This window comes from Pipistrellus kuhlii, unplaced genomic scaffold (genome assembly GCF_014108245.1).
Source record: "Pipistrellus kuhlii isolate mPipKuh1 unplaced genomic scaffold, mPipKuh1.p scaffold_m20_p_1, whole genome shotgun sequence".
In the NCBI taxonomy this organism is placed as follows: domain Eukaryota; kingdom Metazoa; phylum Chordata; class Mammalia; order Chiroptera; family Vespertilionidae; genus Pipistrellus; species Pipistrellus kuhlii.
The window spans coordinates 184775130-184802920 of NW_023425404.1; the positions used below are offsets into that span (position 1 = coordinate 184775130).

The following is a 27791-nucleotide window of genomic DNA, read 5'->3' on the forward strand; positions in this document are numbered from 1 at the left end:
CCTCTCTGTAAAAAATCAATAAAATATATATTTTAAAAAATAAAAATGAAAGAGAGGGTTAGCTGCAGTCATAGGTGATCATGGACACAGGGCCACACGGGCAGCAGACGTTTCTCCCATAAGTCATATACGTAGTAGGCAGAATGGGGACAATCACATTGGTAAGATGATTGGGACATCACACACACACACACACACACACACGAGGCATTTTCTTCGAAGAGACATACACAAATGAAAAACTCTGGTTTTCCTCGGTGAATCCAGAGCTCTCCATATTCTGCGTTAAAGGCATTGAGTGACACCTGTGAGCAAACCCAGCATCAGGGGCCAGGCCTCCGTGTTTCCCACAGGACACCTGGGTGTGGCTGTGGCACATGGCGTGGAAGCTCTCTGCAGGCGGCAGGAGTTTGCTAAGCTTGAAGCAAAAGCAGAGTCCAAGGCCCCAGAGCACCCCACACCCCCCTGGCCTTCATCACTGATCACAGTAGAGCAGAACAAGTTGTCATTCAAATCAGCAGCATGACTGGGAGACGGCTGTAAATGCTATTCAGTAATGAGTGCAGCTTTATTGCTGAGGCCACTGCAGGAACACAAATTGGCCAGATTTGCCCTAACCGGTTTGGCTCAGTGGATAGAGCATTGCCCTGTGGACTCAAGGGTCTCAGGTTCAATTCCGATCAAGGGCATGTACTTTGGTTGTGGGGAGTGTGCAGGAGGCAGCTGATGGATGTTTCTCTCTCACTGATGTTTCTAACTTTCTATCCCTCACCCTTCCTCTTTGTAAAAAAAGCAATAGAATATATTTTTAAAAAACAAAAACACAAATTGGCCAGATTTCTGGTCCATCACAAGGGCAGCATTGGAGTCTGTAAGAAGGTGAAGCTGAGGAGAGCGAGTCTTCTGAAGATTTGTGTGCAAGTGAACTTCAAGTGCGAACCGGGGAAACCGGGCCCTTGAACACGGCTCTCCCCTCGAAATATTTGTCCAAACCTTTGAACTGAGCCCAGCGATTCAGCATTGCAGCTGTACAGTGTTCACAAAAACTTATCAAATATTAAAAACCCCATTTTGCAGCAAAACTAAACTTTCCATGCTGAAAAGGCTGAGTCCTACTGAGGCAAACATCCCTTTTGTTTTCCACCAAGACAAACGCAGGCGTGTTTTCTTTCACCTTGGACGTTCTGTGATAGATGATTTTGTTCTTTTGTTGTGAAATCACGAAGTAGCCGTTGACCGGGGTGTTTTTATCACCTTAATCCTGGACCCTGGCTGCGGGATGTCACTCTCTGAGCAGAGTCACAGACTCAGTCCTGGGGACTGAGCGGAAGCGGGAAAGATGGAACCGGCTGGCCTCTGGAGCCTCCAGTCGTGCTCTGGAGGAAGTAGACGGGCTACATCGCCAGGGGCTCTGGGGCCGGAAGTTATCAGTGGAAGCTCTCTGCAGAAGGTGGGGTTTAGCTGAGCTCAAAGCAGAAGGTGTGTGTAAATGGTGAGCTATTTCCTATTTCCATGACTTTCTATTGACACTCTATTCCCTCTACCTGGAACGCCCTCTCCATTTCATCCTCTCAAAAGTCGCCTCTTACCCCATCAACCTATGAACCAGGAGGTCAGGGTATGATTCCAGGTCAGGGCATATGCCCAGGTTGCTGGCTCCATCCCCAGTGGGAGGTGTGCAGGAAGCAGCCGATCAGTGATTCTCTCTCATCATCGATGTTTCTATACCTCGCTTCCTCTCCCTTCCTCTTTCTGAAATCAATAAAAATATATATTTTTTAAAAATCACCTCGCTGAAGCCAGTTTGGCTCAGTGGATAGAGCGTCGGCCTGCGGACTAAGAAGTCCCAGGTTTGATTCCAGTCAAGGGCATGTACTTTGGTTGCAGGCACATCCCCAGTGGGGGGTATGCAAGAGGCTGCTGATTGATGATTCTCCCTCATCGATGTTTCTAAATCTCTATCCCTCTGTCTTCCTCTCTGTAAAAAATCAATAAAATACGTATTTTTTAAAATCACCTCTTAGCCATGATCAAGTAGCACGGTTGGATAGATCGTCGTGTAGCTTAGCTGGTTGGAGCACCATTCAGCTATGCCATGGCTGCAGGTTCCATCCCTGGTCACAGCAACCACTGCATACATAAATAAATAGAACAACAAATCTCTCTCTCTCTTTCTCTCTCAAATCACTTTTCTTAAAATCACCTCTTCCTCCTTTAAGAATCTCTATGTCTAAAGTCAGGACCAGCCTCCCAGCTCCGCCCTTCCCTTGCTGACTCCTCAAGTCATTCAGCCTTTGTGGATTCTGTCAATGTTGACAGGGGAGCTGGGCTTAACACTTGACTTCCAGACCCGAGGCAAGAAGAGATTGTCCTGAGGTGGCGATGTAGGCCTTCGCTTCCCTTAACAAGATCCCATTAGCCAAAGGCTGCACTGCTGAAAACACATGCTCTGTACAAAAGGTGACTTGTCTGGAAATTTTTCCTGAAACTAGAAAGGTTGTCAGAATTTTAAATGCTCCAGAGAAGGTGGCTGCTTCTTTGCTCTGACTCAGATGCCATCGTCCCAGGGGGGAGAGCCGATGAGACTCTGGACAGGAAGACAGGCAGGCTCCTCACTTGTCTGGGGACTCTTTCCTGTAATTTCTAACCAGGTGAATGGAGGACCAGGAGGCTTTCAGAAGGAGGGGAGATTGTGTTGTGGAGACAGAGGTGTGTCCAGGAAGGCTTGGCGAAAGACAGATGCTCTGAACTTAGGTCCCAAAGGACGAGGAAGGGAAGGTGCAGGGATGAGGGTGGGAGTCTGGGACAGGCTGAGTGAGGACTGATTCCTGGTCCAGCAAGGGTGGGAGTTGAACGTGAGGACAGGATGTTTCTCCGATCTCACAGGACAGGACCCAGCTCATGCTCACAGGAGAGGTGCCTACCCGAGAGCCTCAGCGACTACTGCCCTTTCTCTTGGACATCTCATGGGAGGGGGAGGGAGGAGGGGGGCGGTTGCCAAGCTCGATCCAAAACCAGGTTCCAGGCAGCATGTGGAAAGCAGGGGTATGCCAGCCACAGAGCAATGGTAGAAGCCATCACTTGCAGTGAAGAGTTAAGGCATTCAGTTGGAGGTGTAGGAAGACTTCTCCATCGAGGTGAAGCTGTCTCTCTCATAACAGCAAGGCCAGGTCACGGAGGACTCTGCCTGCTGTGTCCAGTTGCTGGGTAAGCCCGGGAAGATGGATGGGTCCCAAACCCTGTGCCATTCCCAGTGAAATCACAGCAACTGGTGGCTCTGTGGGAAGGTCACGACCTCCTCACAGTGGCCTCAGGGCTCAACAGGCAGCACCCTGCTCACCTGTCTGCCTGCACTTCCCCTGTGTTCACAGGGAGGAGAGCTGGGCTAGCTCCGTCCCAGGTCAGCCCAGGATTGATGCAATGGCACCCACAGCATTCCATCCCCAGGACCAGTTTAACAGGGAAATTGTGACACTTGAACACTGGATGAGAGAGAACTCCATGGAGGTCTCCCAAACCTAACATTTTAGGGTGTCATCAAGGTGAGGACAACAAGAAAGCTTAAGTTCCATGTAGGTTAGTCCAGACTTTAACTGGCCTACCTTGTCCTCAAGGAACAACATAAACTGAACAAAAACAGGCCTGTGACAGGGAAGCATCTATCAGACTGTCAAACCTCAGAGGGAAGGTAGGGGAGGGTGGGGATAAGGGGGAGAGATCAATCAAAGGACTTGTAGGCATGCATACAAGCCTAACCAGTGGTCATGGACAACCAGGGTGGGTGGGGGCATACATGGGAAGGGGTTTGGGTTGGGAATGGGGGAAATGAGGACAAATATGTGATACCTTAATCAATAAAGAAATTTTAAAAAAGAAAGAAACTGCAGAGTCCCTGTTTCATACTCAGCTGTCAAGTGGCCTAACCAGAACTAACTTTCCAAACCCAGAGCACCGAAACCGAAGAACTAAATCGTTGGAATGCTAGTGGGCTGTACTTGAAGATAAAATGGAATACTTAGTATTCGCCTGGCGCATACCAAAGCAAATTACACAAAACAACTCAAAATGAAATATTTAATTAGCTGCTCTGACGTGGATTTGTTCTCAAACCATTAATTTAATTAACACACACAACTTCCCTTTCCCGGCACTGGCCTGTTTAGGTATGAGGCCGACACACAGCACACATTTGTCTGCTTGTGTGTATGTGTCTCGCCAAGACCCTCCCCCTTGTAGTACAGACTATTTTCTGCTCTCTTGCCTCCCATAATTGTGGGTAACATTCATTATCCACAAAATAAAATAAAGAAATTGCTCCAAATGAGAAGCATTAGATGTTTCAGAATGCATAGAGAAGGCCTATTTTTTCCAATGTGCGCTGCAGATGTGGCAGCTGAACGCATGTGCTCACACACGCGCTAAATGAACAGCCCACATAATCGTGACAATTACTAGTATACGTTGCAATATGTCCTGTTTCTACTAATCAACTCAGGAAGCTCAGAAAACGGGAGGATTGTTTTGTTCTTTTGTATATTGCATCTTACGGACCCCACCTATTTACTGATAAATTTTACACTATTGAAAAGAAAATACTGTAATAAATTTAGAAACTGAAATGACTCCCACTGGAAAATTATATAACTAACATTTTGAAGGCGGCTAGGATGAGGACTGAGATACCAGTACAATGCTGCCATCTAGAGGACACAATGAGAAACTGCAGCCTCTATTTTTTTTTATTTTTTTTCTGATTGCTTTGTTCCCCAGACTTAAAATAAGCAAAATAAATGATTTTGCTGGTATAACTGATATTCATAGGAAAAGGAGACTGGGCTTTATAAATAATGAGATCCCTATTGTTCTAACATGGCTTAAATCAGAGCTATCAAAAAAAATTTCACTTCCACGAACGGTGGGGTTTCTGGGAGGTTAAAGAAGGGGCAGGGGTGCCGACAGGGAAGAGAAGTCACAAACTCAGATGCCCACCAGGGCCCTCTGGAGCCTAAATGAATGAGCAAGCTCAGGCTCAGCAATACTTGGAGTTCCTTTTTGTTGTTGTTGTTTGTATCCTGAAAGCTGCAAATGTGTGTCCCTAATGTGAAATCTAAAAATATTTTAACTTGTCAATTAAAAAAAAAAAATTAACGGTTCAGTCTGAATGAAACATCCCTAAGGGCCAACGTTGGCTCAAAGGGCACTCAGTTTGTGACACTTGAAATGGAAAATATATACATGTTGCTGGTGACAACTGACCTGCCGGGAGCAAATTCCAGCATGTCATAATTACAAGAGTTTCCTCAAAAGGTTGATGAAACTTGGGGCTCAACAAGGGCTGAGTCACATATGTAATCACCAGTTGGAATGGCTAAAAGGCACTTCCCCCAAACCTGAATAGGATTATTGTTTGCTGCCAGACAGCTCAGGGGATCTTAATCTACATGTTACTGCCTCCTGTTGGCCAAACACCTGAACAGCCATAGGCTATTCCCCAATCTGACAATGGGTTCTGTACCTTACCCTTTGAAGTGTATTATGTCTACCTTGCCTTTGGACAAATTGGGTTAATAGAAAGCAGGGGTCCTGAGACAAGGAGAACTAAGAACTAGAACTTTCGCTCCTTTAGCTAAAGCTCTGACCTGCAACGCCTTTCAAAATTATCTTTCCTCTCTGGACTCTTATTTATATCTACACACAGCCTTTCTCCAGATTGCTGAACCCTTTGTAATGCTGGAACAAGAACCCCAACATTGACCAAACAAGGAAAGGGGAGAGAAGTTCCGGAGTTTGTTATCACCTTTATAATGTGAAATCTGTGCCAGACCCAAAAATGCCAGTGCAGTCAAGCAGAAAGACAACGATCCAAAATTCACTTTAGCTGTCCAACTCTGTCATTCATAGACTTCTGCTGCAAAGGACTTATATGCAAATGCAAACAGCCATTTCTCCCACCACGTCACATGTGTAAACATGTTCATAATGCTGAATTATGGGTATGTGAGGCCAATCCATGGAGTTCTCCCAACCCTAACTCTGGTTACATCTGAGAACCGTGAGCCAGGTGATGAAGACATGATAGGAAAGAAAGGAATGAGGGGAAAAAAAAAAAAAAAAAAGCTTAAGAAAAAATGTTAAAAACAGAAAACATGGGCCAAAGAAAAAAATAGGGTGCTTGTTGTGATATTGTTTTTAAATAATTGCAATGAAAAAGTTAAAAATCACAACTACGGAGATCCAAGATGGTGACAGAGGAGGTGGCAGACACACTCACCTCCTCCCAGAACCAAACTGGAATTACAGTTACACTGTAGAAGAACGGTCACCTTGAATAGCCAACTAAAGACTAGCTGAAGGATTTACAGAAGAAGCCACGTGGAGACTGGTAGGGAGGGTGGAGATGTGAAAACAATGGCTGATTTTATATGTAATTAAGCAAGCTTGGTTCAGCATCGTTTCTATGACTTTATATACCTGATCTTTTACATTTCCTTTGAGTCAGCTTCACAAGATAAGTGATTCTGCTGAGTCCTTTGTTAATGAGTTTAATAAATCTTTGATACAGGCTTATTTAAATTACACACACACACACACATACACTTCCCAAAAAATGTATACACACTTTAACAGTTGATAGTTTAATTGATGTTTCTTTCTTTTCAGATTCAATACATTGGAATTAATAATTATTCAAAGTGTGTTTAAATTTTTGAGGACACCAACCATATCTATATGGTGATTTTATATGTATATAACATCATTGACTACCTTCCTAGACTCAAATGAAAGTCATGGGAAAGGGATTATTAAAAATACAGCCCTAAATGGTTTGGCTCAGTGATAGAGCATTAGTCTGCGGACTCAAGGGTCCCAGGTTCAATTCTGGTCAAGGGCATGTACCTTGGTTGCAGGCACATCCCCAGTAGGGGGTGTGCAGGAGGCAGCTGATTGATGTTTCTCTCTCATTGATGTTTCTAGCTCTCTCTCCCTCTTCCTTCCTCTCTGTAAAAAAGTCGATTAAAAATATATATTTTTTAAAAAGATACAGTGAAGAGGAGAAGTCTGATAAGTCCCCAGCACTATACATCATCTCATCAAATATGATGATAATAAGGAGGTATTAACATTCCAACTTAGATGAAAAAATAGGCTCTGAGAAGATAAGTGATTTGTCCTGGATCACAGGTAGGAAATGTTAGGGCTCATACTCAGGGCCAGCGGGACTCCAAAGTTCATTTTCATAGTAGTCCCCCAAAGAGTAAGATAATAAGGATTCAGAAGAGGGAGCCAGGTGGGAAAAGGCATGTAACAATTTCTCAAGATGTACATTTTAGAACCTTGTTTTTTCCTATAGGAAATGAAGCAGCCATTACCCCCAACATTTCCCTTTTACAGAAAGCACACTGTATGTATGTATCATTGTCCACAAAGATAAATTAAGATAAAAATATTGAGAATCCATAAGACAAACTTACAGTGGAAATAAAGAAGAACCCAGGGTTTTGTGCCTGTGGTTCTGACTGCTCAGCCCCGGATGCTCCTGCTCAGGTATTTGCATGGCTCTGCCCCTCACTCCTTCATGTCAGTACTGAGATGCCATCAGCTTCATACTGGTCTTCCCTGAGCATTCAACTGCAAATTGCAGCCCACCACCTCGGCCACCACTTGGGCACTTCCTGCTCCCTGCAACTGACATATTGCACATTTCATTTGTTCATTGTACCCCTATGACAGTGGTCAGCAAAATTCTGTTCATGAGCCACATGCAGCTCTTTGGCCTCTTGAGTATGGCTCTTCCACAAAATACTATGTGCAGGCTCACACGTACAGTGTGATTGAAACTTTGTGGCCCATGCACAGAATTCAGTTTTCAGCTCTCAAAAGAAATTTCCATCGTTGTACTGTTGATATTTGGCTCTGTTGACTAATGAGTTTGCCGACCACTGCCCTAGGAGAATGGAAACAGCACAAGGGTGAGTGAGGCCTTTGTTTTGAAAACTGCAGTATTCCCAGCATCAAGAATGGCTCCTGGCGCATGGAAGCAACTGAAATAGTTTAAAATTTATCTCAGGGTCAAGCAACTGCACCCCCTACACACACACACACACACACACACACACACACACACACTTCCCCTAGAGAACAAAGCTCCCAGGTAAAACTAGACATGAGAATTGCCTATGGCAGATGCTTCTAATTTTTTACTCAGAACCCACCCCCTTCTTTCCTATCAGAGGAGTCGTGTTTGAGGGCAGCAGCATTCCCCAAAATAGACAAACAAGTAAATGCTGAAGCATCCATTCCCCAGCCTCTCTAGCTGCGGATGGCTGCGTGGTGTCATTCTGGCAGATGAGCTGGAAAAGAGGGCTGCAGTGGCACCCACTGGCACACACCGGTTTGCTTCTGCCCCCTTCCTGCATGTGACTGTAGCAGAAGTAGCACAGATATCTCAGGCCATCTGGCAACGCTGGACGGACAGTGGAGAGTGCAGAGCCTGATCTGTGGCACCTCAGAGCCCTGGACTGCAGTCCCGGGACATCCAGTCACGTGAGGAAAGATAAACACTTCCCCATTTTTCTGAGCCACTGCTTAGTTGTGCTATCTGCCACTTGGCAGCTAAATGCAATTCTGTTAAAACCCCCGAGGTCAAAACTGTGCATCCCACTTTCCTCTCCTCCAAATCCAGGCCCTACAGTCTACTTGTGGGAAAGGTGGGTGTGCTTGGCACCCACCTAGCCCACTGAATGGAAGATACTGGTTTAACAACCCATTCATCATGCAGGACAAGTAACAGAGAATAAGAGAGCCCTGTGCGAGCCTATAAAACATTGGGTTCTCTCAAATTTCTCTAATCAGGAAAAATAAATCTCAGAGGAAGAAGGAAGAGATGAAATATTTTCCAAATGGAGAGAAGAGAGAAGTCCCATGGTTTACAGGCTGGGGATATAATGCATATATAGCCCTGGCTGGTATGGTACAGTTGGTTGGAGCATTGTTCCCTATGCCAAAAGGTCACTGGTTCAATACCTGGTCTGGCATGTGCAGGAGACAACTGATCACTATTTACTTCTCATCTTTCTCTCTCTCCTATCTACACTAATAAAAGAGAAATATGCAAATTGACCATACCTCCGCAACACCCACCAGCTAATCAGGAGTGAGTATGCAAATTAAACCAACGAAGATGGTGAGTTAATTTGCATATGGGAGCAGCCAGGCTGGGTGGGCCACCTGCTATGAGGGGAAGATGGGGGGTGCAGAGGGAGCTACAGGAGTGGTGCTCCTGCCAGGAGCGAGGGCTTGCAGGCTCCCAGGCAACTGGGAGTGAAGCCAGGAGAAGGAAGGCCCATTCATGCACAAATCTTTGTTTAATGGGCCTCTAGTCTTATATAATAAAAGCCTAATATGCAAATCAACTGAATGACAGAACCAGTCACTATGATGTGAACTGACCACCAGGGATCAGATGCTCAATGTAGGAGCTGCTCCTAGCCCCCAGCTTTGATACAGGCCAGCCAAGGCGAGGGCAGGGCCGGCAAGTGAGTGGTTCAAGGCTGGCCATGGGGGTGCCAATGGGGGTCTCACGATTTCCCTGCAGAGGGAGGCAACTGGCAGCAGTGGTGGCTTTGGTGATGGGGGGTGGGACTGTTGAGTGGGTGATGCCAGGCCAGCCCAGCTGGGTGCCAGTTGGGGGGGGGGGCTGATTGCCCTGCCAGTCACCCCACAGATTGGCCCTGATCTCCAGCTGGGCCGAGGGACCCTACCCATGCACAAGTTTTGTGCACAGGGCCCCTAGTATATCTCTAGTATACCCACAGGTTGAGAACTGCTAGCAGGGTTGCCTAGAACCATCAGAAAACACAGATATTTACATTACAATTCATAACAGTACCAAATTACAGTTATGAAGTAGCAACAAAAATAATTTTATGGTTGAGGGTCACCGCTCTAACTGTATTAAAGGGTCAAAGCATTAGAAAGGTCGAGAACCACTGCTCTAACTGAAGGTGGCATCCACCCTGCTAACTTTACTTCCCACTGCTCCCTACACTCTTTCTAGGGTCCTTACTTGTCCCCTGAAAGACCCTACTCATTCTCAGCCTTATATTTGGCTCCTTCCATTTGGAAAGCAAATTGCTGTTTACTGAGTATCTAATTTAATGACAGAGGCTAAGGGGTAATTTAAGGACATTTAAGCCAACATGTTTACCCCTCAAGCTGTCTGGAAGCAAGAGATGTAAAATAAATGAGAATCATTTTTCCCATGCTTAACCCTTTTAATGATTTTCCCATTGATCTCAGGATCGAGTCTATAAAATTTTAAATATTGCCTGGCAGGCGCTGCACAATCTAGACCCTTCTCTTGCCCTCTGACTACAATCCAGTGCTCCTAGCCTTCATTCACTTTCCTGAACACACCCTGGTCTTTCCCCTGCAGCCTTCTCTCTATATACTGTTACCCCTGCCTGGGCCACTCAGAATCCTGTGCCCCTCCTTGTCTGCTTCCTGCTGATTCTGCAGGGTTATGTGCAAATGCCGCTTCCGCAGGAAGGCCCCTCCTGACCGTCAAGTTAAATAATCACACAGCCCCGTGAACTCTTTTTGTATGGCACTAATAACAAGCCCGGCAACTTAATTATTTGCAGAATTGCTTGACAAGCTAGGCCATGTTTAGCTTTGTTACTGTTGTGTGCCCAGCACTCAGCACATTATGGTTCTCACTATGTAATTATCGAAAGAGTAAGATCTCATAATACAGAAACCACATTAACCTGTTAACGGAGCGGGATCTATAAATACGTCAAACATAAACACTATCGGGAATGGGTAGGACATATGAATACGTCCTTGAAATATATGTTGCGCCCTGACAGGGATGGTATATATTTTTTGTAATCTTTTTTTTTTTAAATATATTTTATTGATTTTCTTACAGAGAGGGAGAGAGATAGAGAGCTAGAAACATCGTTGAGAGAAAAACATCGACCAGCTGCCTCTTGCACACCCCCTACCGGGGATGTGCCCGCAACCAATGTACATGCCCTTGGCCAGAATCGAACCTGGGACCTTTCAGTCCGTAGACCGACACTTTACCGCTGAGCCAAACCAGCTTCGGCTGTAATCTTTATAATTGTTTGTAAAATTTATAATTTTTTAATTCAATGTTTCCATTTTTTTGTTGGTATTCTTTTCTGTTTGTTTGTAGTTTTGTATTTTCCTTTGTGCTTTATATATAAATAAATGAAAAATATGTATTTCATTTATTTTAATTAAGTATAAATAAAAAAATAATAATATAAAATTACGTCCGCTGGGTGTGACGTACTGACACGTCCTAGTGAAAGAATATGCGCCCGCTGTACATTGCGTAATTAAAAAGGGAACTCCCCAGTTAACAGGTTAATATGTCCTTCAGCCATTGCATGCTGAGCTCAGGAGCGGGGGTGAGCACCAGGCCTGGAGAGGCAGAGTGACGGCACAGACACACACTTTGATAGAGCCATCCCGTTAGGCCAAATCATCCAGAGTCCAGCTTGGGGAATAAGCCCTGCAAGGAACACACTCTACTCCAGGCATCTTAATCCCCATCTTCCCCAAACCTCCACGTAAGATGATGAAAAGGCAGTATACAGTGCTCACTGGTACTGCATGAGTCACAGTCTAACCACTGAACTTGTGAATGCCCTCAACAACCTGAAATTTGAAGGCGGCAGTAATGTGCCATCTACATCTATGGATTCAGGCCTGGAGTGCCAGTCCTTGGGAGTTCACAGCTAGACAGGCACCAGAGCAGTTCAGTATGTTGGGCAAATAAGTAAGCAGGTCATTGTAACATGACGTGACAGGTGTGTAATACACACAAAGTCCGGACATTCACAGACGTGGTATCGCGCCCACTTTGGGGGCATGTATGGAAGTCTTCATGGGGATGCCCAAACTGAGTGAAAGGGTTCGGGCTGGCGGCCCAAGAACGGAGAGGGCACCCCAGGCAAAAGCTGCAGTGAGCACGGTGGGGGTGGGTGGGATCAGCCTGCCTCGTTCCGGAAACTGCATGAAATTCTGTCGTAGACGGTGGGGTTATGTCCACAATGACAAGCCAAAGAGGCTGGGGCAGTAAGCAGGGCCCAGAATATCCATCCATCTTCTGCTGGACACGGTGAAGTTTGCATTTTATCCCGCAGGGATTGGAAAGGTGTGGGAAGATTTAATGGGAGAACATCCACCATATGCTAAGAAAGCTCACCAATGAGGATGAAAGAGGGTGAGTCTGGGTTCACTCTGCTTGTTGAAGTAAATACAATGAGACGTGAAGGCAGGAAGGCCAGAGGCATTACTTCGCTCAGATACCAGGGGACTGAATGAATAAGACTTGGTGACCTGACAATAATGTGCCCTTTCCCTACCTATCTTCCCTCATTTCCCAAGGTCCTATGCCCAGTCCTACTTTCAGGTGTGTTTTCTGACCTTTACTTTATGGGTCAAAGGCAACGTCTGGCATAGTCGTTACTGCTGCACCCAGGCTTCATTTTATCCACCCTCCACTCCCCGCCCCCACCCCAGCCTTCCTTTTTAAAAAGTTTTTGTGATTGTACTTTTTAGAGACAGATACACATTCTGAGTGTTAATAGGAAGCTTTCTCAAGGAGAAGAATCAAACTTGAATGGCTGGTATTTCAAAAACAAAACGTAAAAGCCACGTTCTTATTCTAGAAACCTTTCCCAGGTCCTGAGTGGGGGTATCCTTCCATTTCCCTCAGAATCCCTTCAGGGACACCCCTGCCCGGGAAGCTCAGGTCTGCATCTCAGCAGCTTGCACTCCCACACGTGGAAAATGAGCCAACGTCAGACTCTACAGCTGATGCTTCAATGAAAGACATGGTCCTTAAGGAATAAACACAAGATATTCTTCACAGAACTGCAGCCCTGTCCTGGCTGCTATTTGAAATGAAAGTGTGGCAATCAAGCAAGAGGAAGAGCAATCCTGACCCAGATAAGGTATCTCGGGTCCGGCTTCTCCAGGGAACTGGAACCTGCGGGGCAAACCAGGAAGGAGGTGCGGAGGGGAAGCAGAGGCGCTGCCCTTGCTCTGGGGCCTGGAGGTCTGAATGGCTGAGCTACTGCCACTGCTCTCAGCAGGTGGAGGTCCACTGCCTGCCTTCCCTGAGCTCACTGCTCTCTCATCTGCGGAGGCCAATGAAGACACTGCGACACGTCCGGTAAAAAACAGAAACCTCAGCATAATGGAGAACCTGGCCATCAGAACTCTGAAGCCATGAAAGAATCCTGGGCATTGTTTAATCCCCGCACCCTGCCAAGATCTGGGCTGAGGCTCCCCATCATGTCCTACAGCACACACTGCCAGAGACAACCCCTCAGGGCCCCTGGGAAGACCGGTTAGCTAGCTTCAGTCATCCCAACACAGGACGAAGCTAGTCCCGAACCTTGTCCAGCAGCCCATTGGACAACAATTGATTCAAGATAGGATGAGGTTGCCGGGACTGGTTTGGCTCAATGGATAGAGCGTCGGCTTGGGGACTGAAGGGTCCTGGGTTTGATTCCAGTCAAGGGCATGTTCCTTGGTTGCGGGAATATCCCCAGTAGGGGGGTGTGCAAGAGGCAGCTGATCGATGACTCTCTCATCGATGTTTCTAACTCTCCATCTCTCTCCCTTCCTCTTTGTACAAAAAATCAATAAAATATATATATTAAAAAAAAAAAAGATAGGATGAGGCCTTCCTGGGTCCATCTGAAAGGACGTGTCTCCCAACAGGGCTGGGGGTTTGGGGTAGAGAAGTCTTTTATCAGTACTATTAGGGCTTACATGGGATTGCTCAAACGCAGTGTTTCTCTCTAGTAACAACTTCCCTCAAAATGAGCACCCTCGCCGCTATTACGAAGGGTTTTGCTGGAACTCAGGAACTGCAAACTCGCTTGTTACAACTAGCCTGCGAGTAGAAGCCCTAAAACTAACTTGCCCGTGGTTATGTCTCAGCCATAGCACATCTCTCCACACCCTCAGCAAGTTAGCACCTTTAAATTATCCTTAATAAATGTTTGAGCTACACAATTCCTCTCCCCATCAGCTCCCATCTCTCCAACATTTGATTTCCATTTCCATCACTGTCCTTATTACAAGGATTTTTGTTTGCTCTGTCTTCCCTATTAGATATCGAATTCCCTTAGGGCAGTGGTCGGTGAACTGATCAGTCAACAGAGCCAGATATCAACAGTGCAATGATTGAAATTTCTTTTGGGAGCCAAATTTTTTAAACTTAAACTTCTTCTAACGCCGAGTCTTCAAAATAGACTCGCCCAGGCCATGGTATTTTGTGGAAGGGCTACACTCAAGGGGCCAAAGAGCCACATGTGACTGGAGAACTGCAGTTTGCCGACCACTGTTTAGGGCATTAGTCTGTCTCATCGGTCTGTATTCCTCCAGAGCTTATCATGATGCGTGGCACATAGTAAGCTATTAAATGTTTATTTAATAATTAAGTGGATTCTATGTTGTCTCTTACCTCTAATTTTTTGGGGGGAAATCTACTCTCTCATTCAAGGCACAAAAACAGGATACCAATAAAATTAAAACTTAAACCTAGATTTTCTTTGCTGAGATTTCTAAATAAAAATGAAAAAGTACATATGATTTTTAAAAATCAGTTTTAGTTGGTAAATAGGTAATACAATAGCTACATTTGAACGATTGCATAAGACTTAAAAAAAAACACTAGGACCCCAATAACTTAATGGGCAAAAGACATGAATAAACAATCCACTGAAATGGAAAACATGTAACATGAAAAACTGTCCAACCATACCAGACATTTACCTATTAAATCAGCAAAGTTTTACCCACAGAGTAATTCAGAAATGACAGTGAAGCAAAAGGGTGCTCATACATTCAAGTGTGGGATAAGATATAAACGTGTCTGTGTGGATAAGGAAAATTAAGAATAGTTACACTCACAGTATGTGTGTGAGACTGTGTGTTTGTGTTATAGACACATACTTATAAGCATAAGCTAAAATATCTATGGTTTTTTTTTCTATACACAATATGCATATTCCAAGGACTCAAAATGTTGATTAACACATAAGTTAATGATGTGATTCTACCACTTACTAGATAGGTGATCTTCAGTAAGCTATTAATTTTCTGGGCTCAGTTTCATTAGTAAAATGGTGATTTTAAAAATCAAAGGGGAAAAAATGTATTTGCCTTACAAAGGTGGTGCAAAGATTAAATGAGAATGTATGCTAATGAGTTCAGAACAGTTCCTCACACATGGAGTGCTCAATAAAGGTTTAATACTACAATATTAGTCCACAGACCAAAAACTTGAAAACAGCCTCATGATTCATAATTTAAAAAAATGATGAGATTATGGCCAGCACCGGTTTGGCTCAGTGGATAGAGCATCGGCCTGCGGACTGAAAGGTTCCGGGTTCGATTCTGGTCAAGGGCATGTACTTTGGTTGCGAGCACATCCCCAGTAGGGGGTGTGCAAGAGGCAGCTGGTCGATGATTCTCTCTCACTGATGTTTCTAACTCTCTATCCCTCTCTCTTCCTCTCTGTGAAAAATCAATAAAATATATATTTTTTAAAATGATGAGATTATGGTGAATCCATACAATGGCATACAATCACCAAAATGTTCATTAAAAATTATTAATGATATTGGAGAAATGCTTATATTAAATGAAAAAGCATGATATGAAATTAAATATATATAGTATCAATATATAGAAAATGATCTAGCGAAAACTAACCAAAATAGTAAAAGGAATTATTTGGGCAAAATTTGATCTGTTGGCTATATGTTTTTTTGTCTTTTTCATACTTTAAAAATTAATTTTTAGAGTGGAAGGGGGAAGGGGGAGAGAAGCATTGATGTGAAAGTGAAACATTGATTGGCTGCCTCCTCATGTCCCCCTACCTGAGGATTGAGGCTGAATCCAGGGCATGTGCCCTGACTGGGAATTGAGCCAGCAACCTTTTGGTGCATTGGACAGCACCCAACCGAGCCACACCAGCGAGGGCTCTTGTTATACTTTTCTATCATGAATTGTTTTTTATAGTAAGGAAGATATTGCTTTAAAAATCAGGAAAACACAAAAGTTTTGTAAGGTTAAAATAAAGTACCAAATGGATCATTAAAAAAATTTAGTGTCTAATTCTTCCTGTAAAAATGGTGTAATACAAAACTTTTTGTGGCTTTCCAAAACAATTATTTACTGTTGAATTTACAAATAGGGAGCTTTGTACTAATGCAAAATAAATATTACAAAAAACATAAAAACAGTAAGTATTCCTGTTTATGTGTGTGAGATTAAGCACAAAGAATGCATTTCCTGCCAAAAAGGGTTTTGCTCAGTGGATAGACATTGGCCTGCGGACTGAAAGGTCCCAGGTTCAATTCCAGTTAAGGGCATGTACCCTGGTTGCAGGCACATCCCCAGTAGGGGGTGTGCAAGAGGCAGCTGATTGATGTTTCTTTCTCATAAATGTTTCTAGCTCTCTATCCCTCTCTCTTCCTCTCTGTAAAAAATCAATAAAATATATTTTTTTAAAAGAAAAAAAAAAGAATGCATTTCCTGATGGAGGATGGTACAAACTGTACTTAGGCCAGCCTCTCCCACACTCCACCACAAGTCTTAGCGCACAGGGGTTCTAATCCAGAATTCCCTTCCAACCTTATGTAAGTAGCAGCAGGCCTTGCTGGGAGCATTTAGAGCCATCCCTCCTCCCAGCTTCATTCCATCTCCAACAGCTCTTACCTTTTTTCTCTAGCAAACTATACAGGTATCTCCTCCCTCCTTCAGTTTTCAAAGGGAAGCATTCCTGTCTGGCTATAAGGAGGAGAAAAAAGATAAGGTATTCCCTTCATTCTGAAGGAACTTCCCAGAATGCTTTTTAATTCTTTGTGCACAACTTTTCCCTTCATTAACAGCCTATGTTCCTCAACTCTTGACCGTTCAGATGATCTTACCTCATGATCAGGCCAAAACACTGTTCATTTCAATCAAATTTGCCCTTACAGTACTATTAACAATATAAATATCCATCCTATATAATAAAAGCCTAATATTCTAAGTGTCCAGTCATCTGGTCATACACTCAACCAATCAAAGCATAATATGCAAAGATATGCTAAAGCTGTTCAACTGCCTGCTATGATATACACTGACCACTAAGGGGAAGACACTCTGACTGGTAGGTTAGCTTGCTGCTGGGGTCCAGCCTATCAGGACTGAGTGAGATGGGCTGCACATGCACTGAAGCCACCCCATGGTCCCCAGCTGGCCAACGTCCCATATCCCTCCCTGGTGTACCAGTGGGGTTCCTCAGCCTGGCCTGCACCCTCTGGCAATCTGGGCTGAGTCCCTCCCCGCCTCCGCCCCCGCCAAGTACATGAATTTCGTGCACTGGGCCTCTAGAGTGTGTGTGTGTGTGTATGTGTGTGTGTATATGTGTGTGTATATGAATCAATCAAGACCTCGACAGTTTTTAACAAAAGTACAAAAAAGGATGAACAATCACACTTTACAGGAGACCCCAGGAAACTTAATGTTCCTAATAAATTATTTCTTTGGAGCAAATCTCAAACTTCTTGTTTATCAATCAGCATTTTCATCTAAAAAAGACTGGGCTGGACACTGTATTTTAATCATAATACTGAAAAACCATTCTAGCTAATATGTATCGGTTGTTCACCCAAACATCCATCCACGTTGTATTACCCATATCATTTATGATTGAATTTTTAAAAGAAGTGTTTTAAATAGAAATTCCCCAGATGTTAATGTACTCTGCTGCTCTATGTGACAATCTTTACAGTAAAAACTACCCTTAAAATAACCTATCAGTTTAATGAGCCCCAAACTTTACAAATTAATACAACACAATCTAAATGCACCATAGATTTATATTTGTTAATCGTGATATCAGAACATTTAAACATTTCAAACTACATAAAAATATGACAAACAATATAAAATAGAAAGAAGTTTGTTGACAACTTACTTTCAAAACATCGCTATTTCTTATATTGCATTAGCAACAAGATAGCTTACATAGCTCTCCAGGAAACATGTAGTGTTTTTAGTGGAGTGTTATCAACAAAAACCAGCACAATCCCACACAATAATGTCTCCGATTTATTATCTTTTCCACAGTACAAATCTCTCACAAACCATAAATCCTTTGCGGTTATTCAAAGTCTGTAAACAAGTGTCTGAATCTCCACATCCACCCCGCCTCAGTTTAAGTTTGTGAATGTTTTAAGTCCTCTGATCAAGTTTTTAACTCCGCTTGCGTAAGGAATAAAGAGCCTTCTCTCTTTAAATTATGTATATTTTATCATACAGCCTGCAATGCAGTAAATCACAGTGAAAGCCCTGGGAAAAACAAAACAACATGATCTTTACAGCAGGACTCAAAACTTTATAATATTAAATGCATTAAAAGAAGCTTCCCATAATAAAAGCATGGGTTTTCATTTCCAGAAATCAAGTCAATTAGAAACCCTAGGTTCTACTTAAAAACCCATTTGATCTAAAAGTGAAAACAGTCCCCTATCCACAGTCATTTTATAAACTTTATACAGTTTCACTTGCAGAGATTTTTTTTTCCAGTCTGGAAAACAGTAGTGCAATTAGTTTTTAATTCTTGTAAGTTATTTAGTCCAGGATGTAAATAGCTCTGTGGAAAGATAAGAAGATGCTCTGGTAAACAAGAAACTTTTGCAAGCCCATGCTGGCTTACCAGTCCTTTAAAGCTCGTAAGTCCATAGTGGCTTTCAATAAATGTTGTATATACATCACTAATAACAAAGCAGAAATAAATAGGCAGAAGTGACTGTAAACTGTCTCATCTCTTAATAATTTTTCAGAAATAACTGGCTTGATGAATTGATTACATAGTCATTTAAATAAGCAGACAGTAGACAGTTGCCCTTAAGGACATTCCACTAGGGCATCCAATCTGGAAAGCCCCAATGGAGTTACATTCCTAAAATTAAAAAAAAAAAAAAAAAAAAAAGGTGGGGGGTGGGGGTACTAAAAGTTTAAAGGATGCCACTTGAATGGAATTCCATCAAGTCAGCCAGTTCACTTGGATTTCTTCTTAAAAAGGCTTTTGAGTTTTGATGGCTTTTTGCTCTTCTCTCCATTAGGACAGAGGTCATGTGGGATGCTGCTCACCCTGGCAGCATTCGGGGCTTCCTGCACTGGTTTACTGTTGTTGCCACCTGAGGAACAGGATGTGTGGCGAGCTTTAGGCACCGGGATGCCACTAGAAAGCTGGTTCATGCTACAGGATTTCTCCAAGATGCCGTTGTATACTTTGCTTGCAGGACTGAAGATCATGCTCTTCGTTTCTGTCAGCCCCACACAATCGGGAGAGCCCCGGGAGAGATCCGCAGTGATGGGCGAGTCTCCTCTGGACGAATCCTCTAGAGAGAGCTCATCTTTTGATATCTTCCGAGGAGACAGTGTTTGGTATATCTCAAGGCTGGAAGGAGGAGACTGCTTCCTTCCAATGGAAGAATTTAAGGAGTCACATTCTGAACCTGTGTCTGGTACTTCCCTGGATGAGACAGAGGTAAAGGTAAAATTGTAAATAAGGAGTCCCAGCAGACATTCTAACTAAAACAACTCCCATCATTTCAGCTATCAAGACGTAAATGGGGGAGCCCCAGCCGGTTTGGCTCAGTGGATGGAGTGTTGGCCTGGAGACTGAAGGGTCCTGGGTTCGATTCTGGTCAAGGCCACATGCTTCGGTTGTGGGCTTGATCCTCCGGAGGGGGTGTGCAGGAGGCAGCCAGACAATGATTCTCATCATTGATGTTTCAATCTCTCTCTCCCTCTCCCTTTCTCTCTGAAATCAATAAAAAAAGTTTTAAAAAAATGTAAATGGGGAAAATGCTAAAATTTATACACATTTCAATAAAATTTGAAAATTACTAGTTTAAATAATATAACAAACTTAATGTTTAATGACTAACATAAACTATAATGATGCAATCTACCAATCTAAGGAAAATAACTTATTATACCTTCTTTGTTAAGAGAAATAAAAATGTTTAAAATTTACAGACTTTATCATTTCAACTACTTTTGTGTTATTTTAATAATGAGTATTTTTCTTCCTAAATCATATAGTAACACAATATATTTGAAAAGATTAATCTTAGTCACTGTTTCTCCCTTTATTTAATTTTTAAGTAATTAAATTGATGAAATATAGCTTCCTGAAGAAACAAAGAAATATACTAAGAAATATATAAATTCTCCCAAGTTTAAAAAATAAAAAGGAAATTGAAGTATATTAGAGCAGGCAAATGAATGGGAGGAGGAAGCCAATGACGTAATGCTATTTAGAAGTATATATTCAGTAAATTCTCAAAGGTTTATTCCAATGTGATCCCCAACCCTTTCTCCACAGTGGAAATAAGAAATAAAGAGGAGTTTATTTAAAGTTCACAACCCCAAAGCCAACATACAGTAAGTGCTATCAGCCTCCCTTCAAAATATACCTGGAGTCCTGCCTCTTACCCCCACTGCTGCCATCCCTCTTCCTGAACCACCGTGAAGTCACCTCAATCACTGCAATAGCTTCCTAACTGGTCTCCCTGCCTCCGTTCTGTCCCTCACTCTGAGTTACCTCTCCACACAGCCCTTTAGGTATTTGAAAGACTCAGTCAGACCCATCATTCCCGTGCTCAGAACTGTCCAATGCTTCCTCTCATACTCAGGCTAAAACCCAAAGTCCTTGTCCAAGTCACAAAGGCCTGTCTGAGCATACCCAAGGCAGTTACTGCGGCTGCACACTGTCCCGTTCTGCCCCATCCCACCACAGCCTCTCCTTAGCCCTCCCATAAGCCATTCTTGTGGTTCCCAAAGGGCATTCGCACTAGCTGGTTCCTCTGCCTCCCAATCTCTTCCCCTCCCTCTCTACGTGGCTTCCCCTTGTCCTTGTCATTTAGGTTGTGATACCACCCCTAGCCACTTTACCTAAAACAGCATTTTTTTCCTTCTACCTGTCTCTGTTTAGTATCCCAGAACTTATCACTACCTAAAATGATATTTTATACTAACATGTTCATAGTAAGTTTCCTCAGGAGAAAGGAAACTTAATGAGGATAATGAGTCTTATTAACTTCTGTATTCTCTGCACTGGAATAGTGGCAAGATTACAGTGGGTATTCAATAAGCATGTAATGGATGGGATGAATGGGTAGGAAGGAAGGGAGGGAAGGGGAAAGGGAGAGAGGGAAGATCCTGATGAATAGGGATCATGTCTTATTCTAGTTTCTATACATACCATGCCTGACACAAATATTGTTTACTCTATGGAAAAATGATTAAGTACAGTCAAGGTAAAAATAGCAGGCCAAAGAAATGAGGTGGGAGAAGGAAGAGAGCTGATGACAGAATAGAAATGCAAGAACACACCTTTTCATAATCTACCAGTTAGAACTAGGACAGGACCTTGTCTCACTTGTCTGGGCAGCTCAAGTTATTAGCAAGTGCATGGCACACAGCAGACTAAATTCATATTTATAGAATGAATGGAACTGAATGAGCTCTCACCTTGGATGACCTATGATTACTATAAATATTTATGCTGTATACATATTTATTACTTTGATATGCATATGAACATATCTATGTTAATGTCATATTTTAGAAACATTAGATTTTTGAATGTTTTTAGTCATTTCAATATACTTTACCATGTGTGTGAAGATTGTCTTTATTGCACTACAAGCTCTCAGAAGTTACAAGATCCCCTGGGCAAATAAAGACTTAAAAAAATGCTTCCAGATAATGCAGTTCCATGTACTGCATACTTTTCCAATGCTTTTATAATCTGATAATGGGCAGTGCTGACAGAGGCGAGGCAGTCAGACAGGAAAAAATGACTCAAATGGGGACTTTCCTGCTAGGTTTCTTTTGGAGATGTCCATTAACTGAGTAGCATATATGATTGTTATTGAAGCTACTCAGCTGTTTTAGTTACTATTTTATTAATTTACATCCTATTTTGCTACATGGTTTGGGAACTCTGTGTGAATTTCTAAGGTAGGTTAAAAATATTTCAAAAACTAGTCCCAAAGATCTAAATTAGGGGTGGGGAACCTTTTTTTGCCAAGGGCCATTTGGATATTCATAACATTATTTGTGGGCCCTACAAAATTAAAAATTAGCTTGCTAAGTTTGATCAAACATTTCACTGACACCCCTAATGCCTTGGCTGGACCAGATCAAATGATTTCTTGGGCCTTGATGTTCGAAGGCTGGATGTTCCCCACCCCTGGACTAAGTCATGTGTGGAAAGAGCCCTGATCCACGTTAGGATCACTGTCCTGGTTTTGCTATTAGCCGTACAATCATGGGCAGGTCACTTAATTTAAACAGGTCTTAATTTTCCTGTAAAGCTAAGAGAATTTGATTGCCCTCTAATACTTCCAGTTCTAACATTTTAATTCCAAAACAAATAATCTAAAGTGTTGCATCTTCTGCTAACTATTCAGATCTGGAGAGCAGGTATAGTATACCTTAAAACCTCCCATCTTTTCTAGAGCACATATTCTTTGAAAAGGTTGAACTTAACTATGTGTGCCATTTATGTTATTTTTCTATTTCTTTCCCCCACTACAGCTGATTTCATGTAAGTTTAATGCATGTGTAACAAGACAACTCAAGGTGAAGTTTAAATGAGTGCATGTGTGCATAATGCATCGGACATAAAAGATCAGTAAATAATAAATGTTATTATTTTATAAGGGTTCTGGTGGCACAACACTTAAGACTGAAAATAGAGAGAAGAGGAAATTTTTCTGACTCTAAATTCTCATATTGCTGAGCTCGCTATGAATTTTTGATGTTGCTATTTGAAATGAAATGAAAACTTCCATCAACTCAAAAAATTCTACTGGAAAGCATAGGTCTGGAGTTTTTCTACTAATTTCCATAAGCCACACAAAATGAGTTTTCTTAGTAAAGCCATCCTTCTGGTGACTATAGTTATATTGCAAAGATTATTCAAAGTGGCTAATTATAGAGTGCTAACCAAGCAAAGTTGGGTAAAATACTCCAATTGTAATGAGAATATAAAACATGGGCTATCTTCTTAGGAATATGCTCTAATGATCACTTGCTAATCATAAGATTTATTTTCACTAGTAGAGGAAACAATCATACATGAAAATAATTGTTTGATGATGACATCGACTAAAGAATCCCATGATAGAGAGCAACACAGATCTTGGAGACCATCCAACCCTTTCATCTGTTTTGTTTCTCAGACAAGGACAGTGAGATTTTGGGGCTACACGGCTATTAAGTGGCAAAATCAGAAACCGACTCCGTTTTTCTGTCTAACCTCAGGCTTCCAAGGACAGTGGTTTAGAAAGAGAGATCCTCCGTAACAACAGGCCTCATGGAGCACCTGGGTCCCTAAGCTGGACGAGCATACCCTGCCACTGCTCCTTTTTATAGAAAAAAGTTGTTATGGATACAAATTCCTTCTTTACGTTCCCTCACTTTCTTAAACCTCTAGCGTCTGGAACTTCTTATTTACTATAAAGTGTTAGCATATAACACTAAATCATTAAGTGGCAAAAAAATATTTTAAAAACTCAGTCATATTCAATGTTTCTTTGTGCTCAAGTATATTTAAGCTCATGCCTTTATATGAGCTTTATACTTTACATATAAAATAGTTAACAAGTTTATGTTTAGAGACTTGAGTTACCTGGGTGCTATGGCCTCTTCTAAAAGCTGTATTGCAAAACATCTTCCTATGCCTGGATAGTGGGCAGAATTCTAAGATGGCCCCCAAATTCCCAGCCCTAGTACACAGACATTTTCTCCCCATTATTTTGTTGTTGTTGCTTTTGTTAATCCTCACCCAAGAATATTAGGGAGGGAGGGAGACATCGATGTGAGAAAGACACATCGATTGGTTGCCTCCAACACACACCCCAACTGGGGCTGGGGGATCAAAACAGCAACACAGTATGCGCCTCTGACCAGGAATGGAACCTGGGACTCCAGAGTGTGGGCCGACTCTCTAACCAGCGAGCACACTGACCAGGGCTTCCCAGTTATTCAATCGAACATTAATATAGAAGGGATTTTGCAGTTGTGATTAAGAGCATAAAGCATAACCTCAACACAGAGAGGTTATTATCCAGGTGAGCCTTTTAAATTCGGGTCTAGAGATGAGAGATAGAGGCAGTCAGAGATTCAAAGCAAAGGAAGGATTTGACAGAAGGCAAACTCTCTGTTGCTGGCTTTGAAGATGGAGGCCTCATGGAGGACATCAGGCAGCTTCTAGAAACCGAGAGCAGCCCCTGCACAGGAACCAGACTTCAGTGCTATAACCCAAAGGCACTGAATTCTTCCACAACCAACTGAGCTTTGAAGAGGGCCCAAAGCTGCCAGATGAGAGCAGAGCTCAGTCAATGCCTCGATTTTACCCTTGTCAGATCCTGGACAGAAAACCCAGCCACACCAAGCTTGAACTTCGGCATACAGAACTGAGACCTAACAATTGGGTGCTGTTTGACATCACCAAGTTTGTGGTAAGTTCTTATGCAGCAATGAAAAACTAGTAAGACACACCAGTCCTACCCACCCAACTCCCACCTCCCACACAGCAGCCCAACATATACTTAGTTTATTCACTGCCAATACCATTGCTTCTCAGCAGAGAAGTAAATGGCCTCCTCCTCCTCTTCACTCCGATAAAGAGCAGGGCAACTTGACACTGAGAGGATGTCTGGATCAGGGGAGGCCAAGGAGTGCTGTGTGTGCTGGGGGTGGTGGGCGTGCCGAGGGTGTGGCGGGTGCGGAGCGCTGTGCGCAGGGAGCTGAGCTCGCTGGGTCTGCGGTGAGGATGGCACGATGCTGCGACGAGAGCGACACAAGCTACTGCTTCTGGCTAACGACCCAGCAGGTTTAGCCATGGTCCCTGAAAACCAAACATACATTTTTTAAAAAAGCTCATAAAACCCCCTGCTCCTTTGTACACGCTGTAAGTACTCACAAAAGAGAACTAATGTTACTAGTATGTAACCATTTAATCTGCCTTTACTGAAATAAGTGACTGAACCACTGTGACCATCCTCCATTACCTTTACTGCTCCTCAGGAAAGTTAAGAAATAAAAAATAAAATCTAACAAAAATGAAATCAGGTTTAAAAATAAATAGAAATGAACATAAACAAATTAGGTTTTAATATTAAATTTGACATTACTAACCAAAAAGACTTTAAAATGTACCCAACATAACAAATCCTTACATTTAAAAGATCAACATAGCATATTTATAAGGAATTTCTACTTTGTTACAAAATAAATTTCAACATTAAAAGAAGAAAATTATCAGTAAAACTTAAGTTAGATTTTTCAACGGTTTGATTCCTGGTTGGGGGGCATGTGGAAGGCAACTAGTCCGTGTAATACCCCCCTACCTCTCTTTTTCTCAAAAGAAAAAAGAAAAAAAAATCAATTACAAAAGAACCCTAGTGGTTTGGCTCAATGGATAGAGCACCAGGCTGGAAACTGAAGGGTCTCGGGTTCACTTCCCGTCAGTGACACATACCTCAGCTGCAGACTTGATCCCTGGCCCTGTCCGGACTTGTGCAGGAGACAACCAATTGATGTGTCTTTCTCACATCAATATTCCTCTCTCTTTCTATCCCTCTCCCTGCTTCATTTCCACTCTAATATTCAATGGAAAAAATATCCTCAGTTGAGGATTTAAAAAAAGATATTGCTTACAACTACACAATAGTTTCCAAATTTTTTTTCTTAATTATGCTGCCATGTCTTTTGCCTGAAAAAAATATATGAATCCCTGTTTTAGAATTATGTACACTTGGAGTTGAGGATCTTTCTTCCTGGTTGCCCGAAGAGATCTGGATGGGGCTACAGAGAGTTATCACACTATAAAATCACAGTATTAAAAAGCAGGCACTTTGACCTTTTAATAGCATTCCTTTACATAATGTGAATGTTTTACAACATGTTCAGGCTATTATTAATTTCCAATGAATGCAGATATCCACCCTACCTGTGATTAATAAGAGCAGTTAAATAAAACATCCAAGTTTATTATATAGAAATTTATTACTGAGATAATTTTCATTCTATTATCAATAATTAGATAAGAGAAGCTCAGTGATTTAGTATGACCCTCTATTGCAAACCGGATTTCCTTATGCCAGAGAAGATAAATTTTGTTTTGTAATAAGGGATCCCCCCCGCCACCAACAATCAGAAATAGTAAATCATATATGGACTTTTGGTTCTAGCAATATAGCAGTCAAATATTACCTGACCAGCAATTCCCAACTCTCAACAATGCACTCTAAATGCCCTCAAACACTTCAATATAATGAATAAAATACAATAATAGTTCGAAATGCAAACTTGCAAGGAAGAAAAAAAAACAGATGCCAAAACAGAAAGGATAAAGGAAAGAACTACTGGGCCTGTGAGTGATGGTGGAATTACTGTGGAGGTTCTCAGTCTCAATAATTCAAGGGTTTGGGTTTTAATTTGAGGATATAAAAGACATCTTAGCCCACATGAACTAAGGAATAGCAATTGTGAGTGTTCTGGATAAAAACTTGGGTCTAGATAGGCTACATCCCTCAGTGAAAGCATGTTTAAAAAAATAATCTCTTTAAAATAGCTCAGTAAAAAAATTCAGACAGGAGAAGGCAATAGTTAAAGTGGTTCTTAAGAGTAAAATTCGTAGCCATAAAACCATACATTAAGGAAAAAATTGATAAGCTACGTGTCTAAATAATAAAACAAAAAATGTAAATTCCAATAAAGAAAATAAAAGAGCAGAAATAAATGGAGAATCTCAACAACAAAAACAGTTATTTAAGGAATGAAAGAGTGAAATAAAATAGTCAAATTATGCCAGATTAATCAAGGATAGAAAAAAAAAAAGGATTTTAAGATGTAAGTGAAAATTTTTAAATCATGTAAAATACTATGGACAACTTTAAGCCAACAAATTTTAAAACTCAATAAAACAAACAATACTTTAGAATCACATAACTTAAAACAAGGCTTTTAAGAAGCTAACTCAATGGTTTGGGGAAACTCAATGGTTTGGGGAAAACAAAATCTGCCCCCTTCTCTCCTGCCAAAAATCCTTAAAGAACAAATGATACTATCACAGTATGGAATAAAAATTCAAAACATTTATGGAGTATTATTATGGATAAGGATCTAAGTTTTTTATAGGTATTATTATTTAAATTACAAAATAATTACACAAGGTGGGTTACATTTTTTAGAGACTCAGAGACAGTGCTTCCTTTAAGGCTACACAAGTAAAAAAATAATGTTTTATGAGATATTTAAAACAAAATACTGGACAACATTAACCTATAAGGTGAGGGGGTGTGATACATATAAATGGTGGTGTAAGGATTCAAATCTAAGCAATCTTGTTCCAGAGCCAACATTGTTTTCATTTTGTTTTTATTTATTGATTTCACAGGAGAGAGAGAGAGCACGAGAGAGAGAGTGAGAGAGAAAGAAAGAGAGAGAAAGAGAGAGAGAAAGAGAGAGAGAGAGAGAGAGAGAGAGAGAGAGAGAGAGAGAGAGAAACTTGTTGTGTCACTTATTTCTTATATGTGTCCTGACCAGGGATCGAACCCACAACCTTTGTGTTTCAGGATGATGTTCTAACCAACAGCTACCCAGCCAGGGCCAGAGCCCACATTCTTAACTGCTACATTTTACTACCTCTATTTAAA

The 27791-nt window shown here is 42.0% G+C and overlaps 1 protein-coding gene across 4 annotated transcripts in view; it reads right to left on the minus strand.

Moving 5' to 3' along the window:
* Positions 1 to 17904: 17904 nt before the first annotated feature.
* STIM2 (stromal interaction molecule 2) overlaps positions 17905 to 27791 on the minus strand; it is a 133648-nt gene continuing 123761 nt past the window's right edge. For 2 of the 4 annotated variants that reach the window (XM_036418920.2, XM_036418931.2), the window contains 2 exons: positions 24703 to 24979; positions 17905 to 19585 (listed from right to left, as the gene is read on the minus strand). In XM_036418920.2, the coding sequence (XP_036274813.1) occupies positions 19108 to 19585; positions 24703 to 24979 (755 nt within the window). In that variant the 3' untranslated portion in view covers positions 17905 to 19107. The remainder of the gene's footprint in view (positions 19586 to 24702; positions 24980 to 27791) is intronic. The other 2 variants (XM_045573534.1, XM_036418950.2) reach the window with 2 other exon arrangements.